General features: G+C 42.1%; 2 protein-coding genes across 4 annotated transcripts in view; both read left to right on the forward strand.

Moving 5' to 3' along the window:
* LOC116052168 (malate dehydrogenase, cytoplasmic) overlaps positions 1-286 on the forward strand; it is a 40,907-nt gene extending 40,621 nt beyond the window's left edge. For both annotated transcript variants that reach the window (XM_031302695.2, XM_031302696.2), the window contains exon 9: positions 1-286. This exon is cut by the window's left edge and continues 170 nt beyond it. The gene's annotated coding sequence lies outside the window, so the exon portion shown is untranslated.
* Positions 287-2,696: 2,410 nt separating this feature from the next.
* The window catches only part of LOC116052162 (UTP--glucose-1-phosphate uridylyltransferase), a 33,658-nt gene continuing 21,915 nt past the window's right edge, over positions 2,697-14,439 (forward strand). The window contains exons 1-3 of one of the 2 annotated variants that reach the window (XM_031302688.2): positions 2,697-2,889; positions 10,085-10,200; positions 14,215-14,322. In XM_031302688.2, coding sequence (XP_031158548.1) covers positions 10,102-10,200; positions 14,215-14,322 — 207 coding nt within the window. In that variant the 5' untranslated portion in view covers positions 2,697-2,889; positions 10,085-10,101. Of the gene's footprint in view, positions 2,890-6,719; positions 6,917-10,084; positions 10,201-14,214; positions 14,323-14,439 lie in introns of those variants that run through there. The other variant, XM_031302687.2, reaches the window with a different exon arrangement.

Genomic DNA, 14,439 nt, shown 5'->3' on the forward strand with positions numbered 1-14,439 from the left:
GGCTCGCTGCTCGCGGCTCTGAAAAAGAGCCCGCCACTTTATTAACCGTCCCAGCTGGCGTGTGTGTCTCAGTGTGTGTGTGTCAGTGTGTGTGTGTGCGCGCGTGTGTTACTAGGCCTCTTCTTCAGGTTTTTAGAAAACCTGATTGACGACCACAACCTGGCCTCCTCCGTCTGTAGGACACTGAGAGAACGTCTGTGTCGTTAGCTGATAGCACGCTAGCTGTCCAGAAACTGTTTTGGGAACATGTTATCACCAATAAAACATCATCGAAACTGACCAACCAGAAATCTAGTTCTCCTTTCTTTGATGTTCACAAGTCTCATTATTGCAGTCCCTCCAGAAAAACGTGATTACGCGATCGCATAATTCAATGCATAATCAGCCAAAGTCTGCATATTTATGCGGCGGCCGCATTTTTTCAAATACGCCGCACTTTCGCCGCATAAATTGCCGATTTCCGCACAAAATATGCGGGGCTTGCATGATTTCATAATCCCCGCATTTTCGTTGCAAAAAAGTCACATATATCTTAGCAGAAAGTTGAAAAATGTTGCGTTTACTTCACACAAGAGCAGCCATTTTCCCCTGTTGCCATGGGACGTTATGAAGTGACGTAATTTCGCGACGTGAACGTCATCGAAAAGCTGCAAACCCCGCGATGAAGCCACGATGAAACCGCAGTTTTTGCAAGTTCCCGCAATTTCATCGCATAAAATTGCATAAATATCCCACATATTCCATCGCATTTTTTAAGAAAAACGTGCCGCATAATCAAGGATTTTTGCCCAAAACAATCACAAAAAAAACTCCACATTTTTCTGGAAGGACTGATTAGACTACACCACTGGTCTCATCCCTCTAAAACACATTTGCTCATTTCCTCTCTCCGTGATTTCCTCCTCGGTGGGAGGGGCTATGACGCGAGGAAGGGAGGCGAGTGGAGGAGTCGATTTAAGAGCTATGGGACGTACCCAAGGAGGTCAGCATCTCCTCACAACGCGTAGCTCCTATGGCGCCATTTTGATGCTACCAAGCCATCACCTCCCGTTAGCATCCCATTGACTGCCATTCATTTTGACGTCACTTTGACAGAGAATAACTTTACATCTGAAGAGTTTAAAGACTCTATTTGTCCATTGTTTATTTCTAAAGAAACACGACAATGTATAAAAGGCTCCATTACCTTGTACCTCACGTTATGGCTCCGTAGCAGACGTTTTTATAAAAATAGGCTAACGATTGGGTCATAACCACGAGACTTACTGTCTCATAGTAGAGGAATTACCGTATAGTACAGGAGAAGCTCTCAGGCAGTTTGGACTTCCATTAGCTGTTTAAGTGTAATTACTAATGTTAACTATCATTTTAGTGATCAATAATTAGCCTGTGTCTATGTTATCTCCTTACATATACCTACGCTCTCCGTCTCTGCTAGATTGGGAATGATTGAGATTTCTCTTGGCACAGCTACCAGAAGACTTCCAACTTTCAGACAGGTTGCTCACGTCACATCTACGTCTTCAAGCTCAGTTGGAGGCTGCTCAGTAACGCTCAGCCATCACCGGGAAAGATCTTCTAATATCCTTCACTGGTCTCCGTCCAGAGACACGGGACCTGTTGGTCCATTATATATACCGTCTACGGACGTACCTCATGTTTAGTTTTGATCCTGGGCTTGATGGCATCTATTTTAAGGTGCAAACAACATGTGTGTGTCCTGACAAGGCAGACTCTGCTTCACAGTATTGATGCTTTTTATCATCATTTTGGCGTGAGAAGCCCTCCTCTTGTCCTCGGGTCAAATTTGACCCCTTTATTAAAGTTTCCATATCAGAAATTTGGGTTTGCATCAACCAAACTGCCCCAAAATAACATGGATGGTTTCATCCAACGCTATCCGCAAGTAAAATGAATGACTACTTTCATTAAATTTTGGATCTTTAATTCAGTTTTATTTGAGTTTATCTATCTATAACCTATTATTTTAAGTCTCCTGACTAAACTTTCACATAAACCCATCTGTGATGCACTCAACATCCTCTGATCTTAACTATTAGTCAAAATAAATCCTAATTTCTGCTTTTCATCAACGCAAAAATTAGATATAAGTTAATATAAATGAGGTTTATTGACCATGAATTCCAAGAATAAGTGTAGAACTCGTGTGAACAAGTTGGTATTAGTGGTTAACATAATGGTGGTAATTGGGGTGCAGTGGATGAATTTAACCACGTGGAGGCAGCATCAATCCAAACTCAACATTATTGGATACCTGAGAATGTTTTGGTGTGTTATGTATGTAATTAATCATTAATTTATTCCGTTGTTTTTATTTATAATCTCAGGGGGTTTGAGAATATTTATAGTCTCCTTATTTGGAAAAAAAATTTTTTGCAATTGTAAGAAAAAATAAATAAATTGGACATTAAACCGAATGAAACTGGCGTAACGTGACGAAATATAAAGTAAAATGTATTAAAAAATAAATATGGTAATAAAGTTTTCAAATAAAAACTGCATTTACATACAATAAAATATAATAAATGAAGTATTTAAAAAGTAAAAATAGACCAACGTGAGTAGGCGGGACATGTTCGAAACTCCCTCTGATTGACGGTTTTTTTCCACCAATTACCGTTCCACCTTAACCCTACGTCACTAGCGTTCGGCTCCTCGGCTGTTTGCTAGCAGCCATGCTGAGGCTGTCAGCTTAAAAAAAAGCTAACAGCAGCAGGGGGATGAAGCTGCGCTTTTCAACCGTTTAACTCGACTTTTTGTTTTTAAAACGGAGTCCTCCGGGTCTGAACGGTAGTCTGTCCCGGTCTGACGTTGTCCTGAGGATCTCCCGGTAACGTTAGTTTTGTTACTTTGACAGAGAGTGCTCAGGTGGGTGACGTAGCTTCGTGAGACAGACCTGCGGCTGTTTGTGCACGAGAAGTCTGTCAAAAACAAGTAGTTGTCTGCAGCACTGCTTCTGCCCTGCGTGTGCGTGTGCGTGTGCGTGTGTGTGTGTGTGTGTGTGTGTGTGTGTGTGTGTGTGTGTGTGTGTGTGTGTGTGTGTGTGTGTCAGCGTCACCAACACAGCCAAAATACAAATTAGCACACCAAATAATTACATATACTTCAAAATATCTGAAGATACACGTTACTTTTCTTCTGAGCAAGGTTGGCAGCTTTCAACAGCAAGACATCTCATAGTGCTTTGTGTAAGACAGATATAAAAGGAACCAAGGCAACATAAAACTACATAAACGTGATTTTAAATGGGGTTAAATTGGAGCACAAATAAGCTAAAATAGGCCAATAACTTAGTAATAAACAATAGGTATAACAGTACTTAAAAAATCAAAAACATACAGAGTAGTTCTAGGACACAAGCCAGGAAGACATTAGTTGTTTTAGAGAGGAATTAAAGTGGACTTTGTGTGATTTTTTTTTTTTTTTTGGAGAAGTAAACTACGATCTAAATCTACGACCGTGATAGTTTGAAGTGGATTTAGGAGCAGTGAAATCAAAAAAACTGTTCCTCGTTTTCCTGCTGATGCACTGAAGACCCCGTGCATGTTTATCCGGACCACGCTTTGTTGACCGTGAATAGATTTTTTAAAAGACTCAGAATAAGTATTGATTTTACCTTTTAACACATGAGATGTAAAGGGCAAGATAAAGGTCAGCATTGCAACATCACGGAGTAAGTTAGTCACATGGCAGCTACACGTGCAACAATATAAGCTACAGAATTATATCATATAATAATAATAATAATAATGTATACTTTATTAATCCCGCAAGGGGAAATTACAATGTTTTCACGCTGTTGTTATTACACATTACACACGGGCCTGAATTACACACACATGCTCAGTACCTATACATGCACTAGTGGAGAGATGTCAGAGTGAAACGTGCGGTATACTCGCCGCAGCCGGCCTGTCGCACGCAAACGTGATGTCATGGGAGCGCCGTAACTGTTCATACTCGCGCGTGGTGGTCTAGTTTCAGTCTTCTCCTGAACAGAGGTGGCGCTAATGAGGAAAGGCTACCGACTTTGCTATTTCTACGGACTAGAAGATGAAGAAAAAAGGTAAACTGTCGGTACACGATCCGTTCTGCCTGCACGATCCGTTCTGCACATGCGCAAAATGTTCGCGCATGCGCTGTTGTACGAGGATTTACGACACTGCACGATCTGTTCCACGCTTCCGGTCGACAGCCAAGCTAACGTTAGTTTAGCTTACAGCTAATTCGGCTAACCGCTAGCTGATTGTAGCGGTCTGCCGTTAGCCTCCACAGGCAAGCTAACGTTAGTTTAGCTAACAGCTCATTCGGCTAACCGCTAGCTGATTGTAGCGGTCTGCCGTTAGCCTCCACAGGCAAGCTAACGTTAGTTTAGCTAACAGCTAATTCGGCTAACTGCTAGCTGAGACAGCATGTAATAACTTTAAAAGACCCTCAAAATAAAACTTGAAAATAAACGTTGACATATATAACAAACACCTAACATATATAACAGCTGTTACGTCAGTTCTACTTTACTTGTGCTCATTTAAAATACAATCACTCAATACTTGTCTTTATTGTTATTACTGTGAAGTCTTAATTTAGCTGTAGCCTGCTTTTCCCATTACGTTTGAGTTAACGTTATTTTAGACTGAATCTAGCTGTCAGCTAGCGGTTAGCCGAATTAGCTGTTAGCTAAACTAACGTTAGCTTCCCGGTGGAGGCTAGCCATAGGCTAGCGTGGAACAGATCGTGCAGGTCGTATCCTCGGTAAAACAGTATTATCTTGCGCATGTGCAGAACGGATCGTGTACCGAAATAAACAACGTCAGAACTGGCAGCAGCAGCATTCCATGCTTCCTGTTTCCGCTTTGTCGCGCGCCGCTGAGAAAAAATAAAGGTGTGGTGTATGGAGTTAGATTTGTGTCTTTATTACATATTTATTACAAATAAATGATCTGAGAGAAAAAAAAATGTTTGAGAGAAAAAGTTTTCATACCAATAGCAAAAAAAATAAAAATATTTGAGACTAAAGTTTTGAGGGAAAGTATTTTCTCATAGAACATAAAAAAATATAAATTTGAAATTTTTAAAAATATTTCTGAGAAAAAAAAAATCTCTCGCAAAATACTTTTTTAAACTCTCAAATATTTATTTTTTGCTATCAGTGTGAAAACATTTTCTCTCATCTCATCAGTCTTTGCTCTCGATGCAATTTCTTGCTCTCGTGTCAGGATTTTGCTCTCGCTGTGCCACGTTCCTATTGGCCAGTCGGGTGAGCATCGTCTTGCCTTGGGAGTCGAACTGAATCATTACACCATTGTCGATTCACCGGCATAGGCTGATCGCTAGCTAGTAGCTGGATTAAAAACGGTTAAAATGCTGACGGCTAACGCTAAATGGTGTAAAGTGTGTCTGTATTTCACTGTAGAGGATTCAACACCGGGATGTAAGAGAGAAGACACACCAGCGCAAAAATCGGGCGTCGGACCGTCTGGCGAGGTCGGTGACTCGAGTCTGTTCTGTGTGTCCCGTGCCGTCGGCCGTCCGAGGACTGCACGGCCTATTTCTCTCTTAAAATGTTTTCAGAAACACGTTTCGGTGAACTATTTTAGTACAATATGAGATCGTATTCTGAACGAGCCGCCATGACAGTCTGGCTGTGAATTTCCAGAGAAAAAAGACCCACGTGACGCATTCATCCAATCAGCTGCCGGTTTTCATTTTCTGGTAAATAATCAGACTGTTAATGGAAACAATACAGAGCAGCGCTGCCTGCTGCTATGGAGACGTATTACGTTTCGCGCACGCGCAGAGCGTACGCTCAAGTCGGCGTCTCCTCAGTGTGTTCTGAGGCATTTTTTGGACCTCGGGGACCCGACTGATCAGTTCGACTGGCTTTTCTGCCAACGGTCGGCCCGTCTGGTTGGTGTGTCAGGGCCCTAACGGTCTGCAGCTGCTGTTGTCGGAAAAACACAGACGGTGCGTTCAATGAAACTGGTAACCTACAGCCTTGTGGTGCATTCAAAGTTATTGTTAAATGTATGGCCCGTATGGCCTTAGCAATAAACAAGCCGAAAATAATAATAGAGTATTTTTTTTAACTTTTAATGTCACTAATGCTGATTATTCATTGATTCATTTGAATTGAAATATTTAAAATACTTTCACAGCAAAAATTCTGTATGCGATTAATTTAGATTAATTCATCACAGAGTATGTAATTAATTAGAGTACATTTTTTAATTGATTGACAGCCCTACACAAATCACAAATATATTCAAGTTCTCAGTTCTAAGAGTCTGTCCGTTTAGGAGTCTGTGATGTTGAGTGGGCTGCACACACACACACACACACTGAGACACACACACACACACACACACACACACACACTGAGACACACACAGACAGAGACACACACACATGCATGTGCATGCACGGGCACACACACACACACACACACACACACACACACCACACACACACAGAGACAGACACACATGCATGTGCATGAACGGGCAAATACACACACATACACACACACCACACACACATACACACACACACACACACACATGCACATGCATGTGCATGACCGGGCACACATACACACACACACACTGTGGCTAGGTGTGTGTGATTGGTGTGTGTGTGTGTGTGTGGGGGTGTGTGTGGGCGGGTCTTGTGTTGAGTTCAGGGTCTGAGCTGCAGCTCTGTGAGCTTCCTCTGAGCTGAGGATGACGAGGACGTCTGTTGTTCTCTGTCAGCTGCAGACTTTGGTGATTTTTTTCTTTGGGACCATTTTTCACTTTTTAACAAACTGGACTCACTGTGAGCCGACACACCTGCCCGCTGCTTCCTCTCCACAGATCTTAGCATTGTTGTTGTCGTAAAATGTCTCTAACGGTAGCTGGTAAGTTTATATCCAGGTTGTCACACCGATTTTGGGACTTTTTTCATGTGTGTGTGTGTGTGTGTGTATGATTAGACTTTTGTCCTTTTCCCAGATGTTAATAAGTAATTTTCTGTTATTTTCCGGGACTTTCTAACTTGGTGTTTTACGTAAACAATACTCAAGAGGTACAAAATGATTTTGAGAATGAAATTTCCTCTCGTTAAATTCAATCTCGTCCTCAAAAATCTGAAGAACATTGTCGTCCTTTACCTCCAAGACACTGAAACACAAAGAGTTCAGCAGTTGATTTAACACAGCAGCTTTAATTGTTTTAAAATATGTTTTAATATTATAATAATATAATAATAATAGTTGTGTGTGTGTGATTAGACTCGTGTCTTTTCCCAGATGTTAACAGGGAATTTTCTGCTTTTCTTTTTTATGTAAATTTGACCCCTTTTCAAAGTTTTTCATATCAGAAATATGGGTTTCTTTTAACCAAATTGCCCAAAAAATAACATGGATGCACGTTGTATGGTATGGAACCCATATAACGTTCTTTGCCGGTAAAATTTATGATTACTTCTTTTGAATTTTGGGTGTTTTATTAAATTTTTATAGCATTTGGTTTCAAAACAGTATCTTGACTAAACTTTGACATATATGCAGTCTGTAATTCACTCAACATCCTCTGACCTTAACTATTAGTCAAAATAATTCATAATTTATGCTTTTTTTAAACTAAAAAATGAGGTATAATTATATATAAATTAGGTTTCATGACCATGAATTAAAAAAAAATTGATAAAAGTGACAAAAATGTTTAAAAAGGCCTAAAAAAAAAGCGAAAAAGTTCATGGTCGAAGACGACGCAAGGGTTAAAGTGCAAAATTATTTTGTTTTTTTTAATTTGTCTTCATAAAGTATGTACAAGAAACGTTTCGGAAAAAATCTGAAGAACGTTGTCGTCGTTTAACTCCAGACTCTAAAGCACGAGTTCAGCAGTTTATCTTAGATAGTAGCGTTAAATTCCGTTATTTCCCATTTTTTGGGATCAATAAAAATCTATCTATCTAATTATTTTAACTCCCTTGTTTCCTCGGGTCAAATTTAACCCCTTTTTCAAAAAGTTTGTATATCAGAAAATATTTTTTTTTTTTGACAACCACATTGTTAAAAAAAAAAAGGGATGTTTCCGTAAAATACATGATCAGTTCACTACTATCATTGAATTTGGGTGTTTTATTTCAATTTTAAAGCATTTTGGGGGGAAAAAATTAGACAAAAACATTGAAAAAAAATTGACAAAATGTCAAAAAAAAGATTTAAAAAAAGTGGGGAAAAAAGAACAGAAACGCCAAAAAACTGACAAAAAACATCAGAAAAGTGACAGAAAACTTGGAAAAAAGTGACAAAAACGTCGGGAAAAGTGAGAAAAAGTGTCGACCAATTTTAGTTAAAAATTTTGACCCAAAAAAACTAAAAGTTGCAGGTCGACAGGAAGACAACACAAGGGTTCAAATCTGTTTAATATAATGATATTATAATAATAATAATAATAATAATAATAATAGTCTGTCAGATATTTTGACTGTATTTGTAAAGCACACTTAGTTGACCAAAGTGCTAGACATCGACATGATTTCGGACAGATTATAAACACACGAGTAACAAAAACGAATATTTAAAACGAGTAACAAACTAGAAAATGAAAATGCAAGAATACAACTCTCAAGCAGGTTTAAAGGCCGATGAATAAACGTGAGTTTAAGTCGTGATTTAAAGATGTGAAGGCTGGGGGGCCGATCTGACAGGCAGAGGCAGGTCATTCCTCTCTCTCACTCTCTCACTCTCTGTGTCATTGAACTGTACCTTTAATAGTTGTGATCTTTACAGTTGAACTTAAACTGAAGAATTTGGGGGTAGCTCACCTGGTAAAGAGTGCGCCCCATGTACAGAGGCTCAGTCCTCACGCAGCGGCCGCAGGTTCAATTCCAACCTGCGGCGCTTTGCTGCATATCGCCCCCCCCCCCCCCCTCTCTCCCCCCTCATACGCAAATCTGTCCTATCAAAAAAAGGCTTAAAAAAATTACAATTTTGTGAGATTAATCTCAAGGTGTGTGTGTGTGTCTCTGTGTGTGTGTGTGTGTGTGTGTGTGTGTGTGTGTGTCTGTCTGTGTGTGTGTGTTTGTGTGTGTGTGTGTGTGTGTGTGTGTGTGTGTGTGTGTCTGTCTCTGTGTGTGTCTGTGTGTGTGTGTGTTTGTGTGTGTGTGTGTGTGTGTGTGTGTGTGTGTGTGTGTCTGTCTCTGTGTGTGTCTGTGTGTGTGTGTGTGTGTGTGTGTGTCTGTCTCCGTGTGTGTGTGTGTGTGTGTCTGTCTCTGTGTGTGTCTGTGTGTCTCTCCGTGTGCGTGTGCCTGTCTCTGTGTGTGTGTGTGTGTGTGTGTGTGTGTGTGTCTGTCTCTCTGTGTGTGTGTGTGTGTGTGTGTGTGTGTCTGTCTCCGTGTGTGTGTGTGTGTGTGTGTGTGTGTCTGTGTGTCTCTCTCCGTGTGTGTGCGTGTGTCTGTCTCTGTGTGTGTGTGTGTGTGTGTGTGTTTCTGTCTCTGTGTGTGTGTGTGTGTGTGTGTGTGTCTGTCTCCGTGTGTGTGTGTGTGTGTGTGTGTGTCTGTGTGTCTCTCTCCGTGTGTGTGCGTGTGTCTGTCTCTGTGTGTGTGTGTGTGTGTGTCTGTCTCTGTGTGTGTGTGTGTGTGTGTGTGTGTGTGTGTGTGTGTTTCTGTGTCTGTGTGTGTGTGTGTGTGTGTGTGTGTGTCTGTGTGTCTCTCTCCGTGTGTGTGCGTGTGTCTGTCTCTGTGTGTGTGTGTGTGTGTGTCTGTCTCTGTGTGTGTGTGTGTGTGTGTGTGTGTGTGTGTGTGTTTCTGTCTCTGTGTGTGTGTGTGTGTGTGTGTGTGTGTGTGTGTGTGTGTGTGTGTGTGTGTCTGTCTCCGTGTGTGTGTGTGTGTGTGTGTGTGTGTGTGTGTGTGTGTGTGTGTGTGTATGTGTATCTGTGTGTCTCTCTCCGTGTGTGTGTGTGTGTGTGTGTGTGTCTCTCTCCGTGTGTGTGCGTGTGTCTGTCTCTGTGTGTGTGTGTCTGTCTCTCCGTGTGTGTGTGTGTGTGTGTGTGTGTGTGTGTGTGTGTGTGTGTGTGTGCAGACCTGACCCGCGGAGCGATGACGGAGTTCCAGGAGAAGCTCCGTCAGCAGCACGAGGAGTCGATGCACCGCGAGCTGGAGGCGCTGCTCGCTACCGCCAACACGGCCGAGGCCCAGGTGAGAGAAGCCCTCGCTCTCCGAGCCTTGTTGTAGCAGCGATCCACACTCAACGTTTTGACCTATTTTGAGTGCAGCATCCGTGTACTCGTGGTGCGCTGCAGTTGCAGGCCAAACTTCATTAGTGGGAACACACTGTGTACTCAATATAGAAAGTGTAAGTACAGAAGTGCACGATTTGAGACATAGAGTGAATATAAAGATAACACGTCTCTGCACTCCCTCCAGCTCTACAAAAGTGAAGCCAAAATCTCCCGAATACACCCACCCGACCAATCACGAGTCAATCCCAGCTGTCAGTCATGACGTTTCAGCCCGTTTTTTATAGTATCGAGTAACTAATAAAAAGCAAACTGGTCAGAAAAATTAACACTTGAGCAAACATCAGCGTGATCAGAACTACCTGAAATGACAGAAACCATCTTTTGGGAAATATTTAATTGACTCAAAGCCAGCCACTAGCGGGCGATCCAGATGTTCTGCCTTCACTTATACGGTCTTTGCATCTCGCCCTGGTCCCAGCAGGCCAGTCCTTGCCGAATGTAAAGAGCGCTTAAGAATTTTAATAAGGCGTTGAACAATCTTACGCTACGTTTACACGTGGTCCGGCTATTGTCATCAACGGACATTTCAACCTCTCCGTTTTCAAAAATAACATCGTGCACAGCTGTCAGTATTTAGAAAAGTGTTCGTTTACACGTACCCGAGTATATATGCCGTCAATGCTGTTAAGTGCACGCCAGACCTGTAGGTGGCGGTGTAACGAGAAGCTCAAGCCCACGTTAGCCAATCAGAATCCCCAAAACAGCAACAACAGCAACCAATCACTTCCTCTCTCTTCTCTTCCTCACTTCCCTGGCTGCCTAAACCTCCGTTTGTCTCAGTTTACATGCAAACGTGCAAACGAAGTTTTCCAAAATCTCCACTCTGGCCGGAGGTTTTAGAAAGACTTGTTTTCAGAGGCGAATTCTCCGTTTGCGTGTAAACGAAGGGCACAAACGAAGGGAAATGTCTCAGTTTTTCAAAATAACCCTGTATGTGTAAACGGGGTATTAATCCAAGACCGCCTGACAAGCTGCAATGTTGTACAGTATCATGCAGACTAAGCTGGAGCTCTCTCTTATTAACCTTGCATGTTTCTCTAGAAGACTTCAGGCATTAAAAGGTCTTAAAATGTGGATTGGTGAACCACATGTTGTAGTTTTGGTGTCAGGCCAGGTAACAACGTGTCATAGGCTAATGTTTCTGTTGCAAATATTTGTAAAGTATTGCATACAGAGAGTCTTATCACACAGATAACACAAAAACTCTGTTAGGAGAGTTTTGGCCTGCTATAGTGGGACATGAGGTGAACAACCCTGAGAGCACACACTGACACACACACACACACACACACACACATGGACACACACACATGTTTGTTTCACTATCTTTGTGGAGACCCGTCATTGACATAATGCATTCCCTAGCCCCTTACCCTAACCTTAACCATCACAACTAAATGCCTAACCTTAACCCTTACCCTCACCCTAACCATAACCTAATTCTAACCCTAATCCTAAAACCAAGTCTTAACCCTCAAACAGACCTTTAACCTTGTGGGGTCCAGCATTTTGGCCTCACAAGGCTGTGCAGACCCCACAAGTATACTGGACTCTCCCGGTTTTTGGACCCCACGAATATAGTAAAACACACACACACACACACACATGCACGCACACACACACATGCATGCGCGTGTGCACACACACACACACACACACACACACACAGACAGAGACACACACGCATGCACATGCACACACACACACACACACACATGCGCGCGCACACACACACGTACACACACACATGCATGCACATGCACACACACACACACACAGACAGAGACATATACACACACACACACATACATATACACACATACGCACACGCGCGCACACACACACACACACACACACACACACACACACACACACACACACACACACACATTTGTGATGATTTCTTCTGGCTGGATGATTATGAAATATTTGAGTTATGCTTCAAGAAAGGAAAGTCTTTTTATGTTGTAGCAGATTTTATTCACCGAGCTCAGGAGAGAAGACAGAATTACTGTTTAGGAACAAGCTGTAAAATAACCTATAGTTATGTCTCCAAACATTTGTGAAATGTTTGAACACTGCAACTGAAATTGTGGTGTCTTTTAAACCCAAGACAGGAAAATAAAGAATCAACCGTTCACGCACTGCTGCAGGTCAGGGGAATATATAAATATATAGAATATATAAACGGGAGATTTTAAAACACAGTGGAGCTGCAGCAGTTGATCAAAGTAAAACTGGCCAATACCTTTTAACAGACCTGAAACATCCTGATGCAACGGTTAATCTGGTGACATTCTTTAGAAGTAGCGATGCAAATGTGTAAAGATTACAACCGCTTGAGGTAAAAAATGAATCGCGATGCCCTTTTCAAACGGCTCAGGGCACATCTGTCAAACTACCGTATTTTCCGGACTACAAGTCGCTCCGGAGTATAAGTCGCATCAGTCAAAAAATGCGTCATGAAGAGGAAAAAAACATATATAAGTCGCACTGGACTATAAGTCGCATTTATTTAGAAATTGATTTCACAAAATCCAAGACCAAGAACAGACATTTAATCTGGAAAGGCAAGTTATTCAACTACACAGTAGCACACAGAACAAGGGTCTGAATACGGTAGGTGTCCGGTATGTTAACGTAACACATTAACAGTTATTCAACTATACCACAGAATACAGAACAACTACCAGGGCGTGGAGACGTAACTGCACCGTTGACGTGCATCTACATCTGTGGACTCGTTCCTCCAGCTCTGGCCATCTTGCTTTCAGCGCGCGACTAGCTTTCTTTGTTTCCTTCATTGCAGTAAGAGTCACCTTTTCGCCGGTCCCTCACAAGTTTCTCTCTCACTCCAAACTTTCTTTCTGCTGCTCGATTACCGTTTTCGGCTGCATATTTTACTACCTGCAGTTTCTTTTCTTTCTCAGTTGTCTTTAGGAGCAGCATATAGTCGTCAGAAGCCTAGAGCGCCCTCTGGCGGCTTTAGACGGTAATGTTTTCAGCATGAAATAACATTTAAAAACATGTGAAATTATAAATATTTTGATATATAAGTCGCACCTGACTATAAGTCGCAGGACCAGCCAAAGTATGAAAAAAAGTGCGACTTATAGTCCGGAAAATACGGTAAACACAAAAAGTCCTAGACGTATGCTACATTGTTTACCAGAGGGGATTCAATTCACTCAGAGTATTTTGCTTAGGGATGCACCGAAGCCAGATTTTTGGGGTTCGGACCGAATACCAAATCCACTGGTTGAGATTCTGCTGAATCCTCGTCCCATCCTCAGTCCATGAACACAGTAAACACATTAATGAAGTCAACAGTGACTGTCCTTCCTTTGCTGTACCTGAAGTTGCTGCATTCTGGCTGCTGTCTGTAGATTCCTTCATGCACAACTCGTATTCTTTCAGATGTTTCATACCAGATGTTGTAACAGCGGTGATGTTGTGTATAGTTTAGGGTCCTCGCCACCACGAGACAAATCGGCATTGTAAATTGAACATGTAGCTGGACTTGAATGGCCTTCTTCTGACTGAAAGTACTTCCAAACTACACTTTTTCTGCTCACAAGTTCCATTTTCACTTTCTCACAGCCTACTGCATTGAACGCTCCACCTACGTAAACACCTTCCCGTAATCAACGGCGCCGTCATTATGTCAACCAGCGTAGCGCGCGTAGTGCATGCGTAGGGTTCGTAAAAATTCTAAGGTTCGGCAGAAACCGAACACCGTCAAAAAGCCCAATATTCAGCCCAATCCGAAGCCGTATCCTGGATTCGTTGCATCCCTACTTTTGCTAAAAGGAAACTAAATACAGCAGCTTACAGTTGAATAGATTTTTCTTCTCACTGTCACTGAAGTTTGGTTTGATTGTTCAGTTTTTCTGATGTTTTTCTTTTTCAGATCTCCAGAAAAGATTTCGATGGCTTCAAGGAGATCTTCCACAGATTCCTGCAGGTCAAAGGTCCGGCAGTCGACTGGGCCAAGATCAACCGGCCGCCAGAGGACTCGGTAAGCACCAGATACGGCCGAGGTCACACTGTTTACCAGAGGCCAGCGTGTCATGTTGCAATCCTCTGTGCTGTAAGCCAAGGACAGTGTAGGAGCCACATACTGTATGTTGTTTAG

Source organism: Sander lucioperca, chromosome 4 (genome assembly GCF_008315115.2).
Source record: "Sander lucioperca isolate FBNREF2018 chromosome 4, SLUC_FBN_1.2, whole genome shotgun sequence".
Classification (NCBI taxonomy): Eukaryota; Metazoa; Chordata; class Actinopteri; order Perciformes; family Percidae; genus Sander; species Sander lucioperca.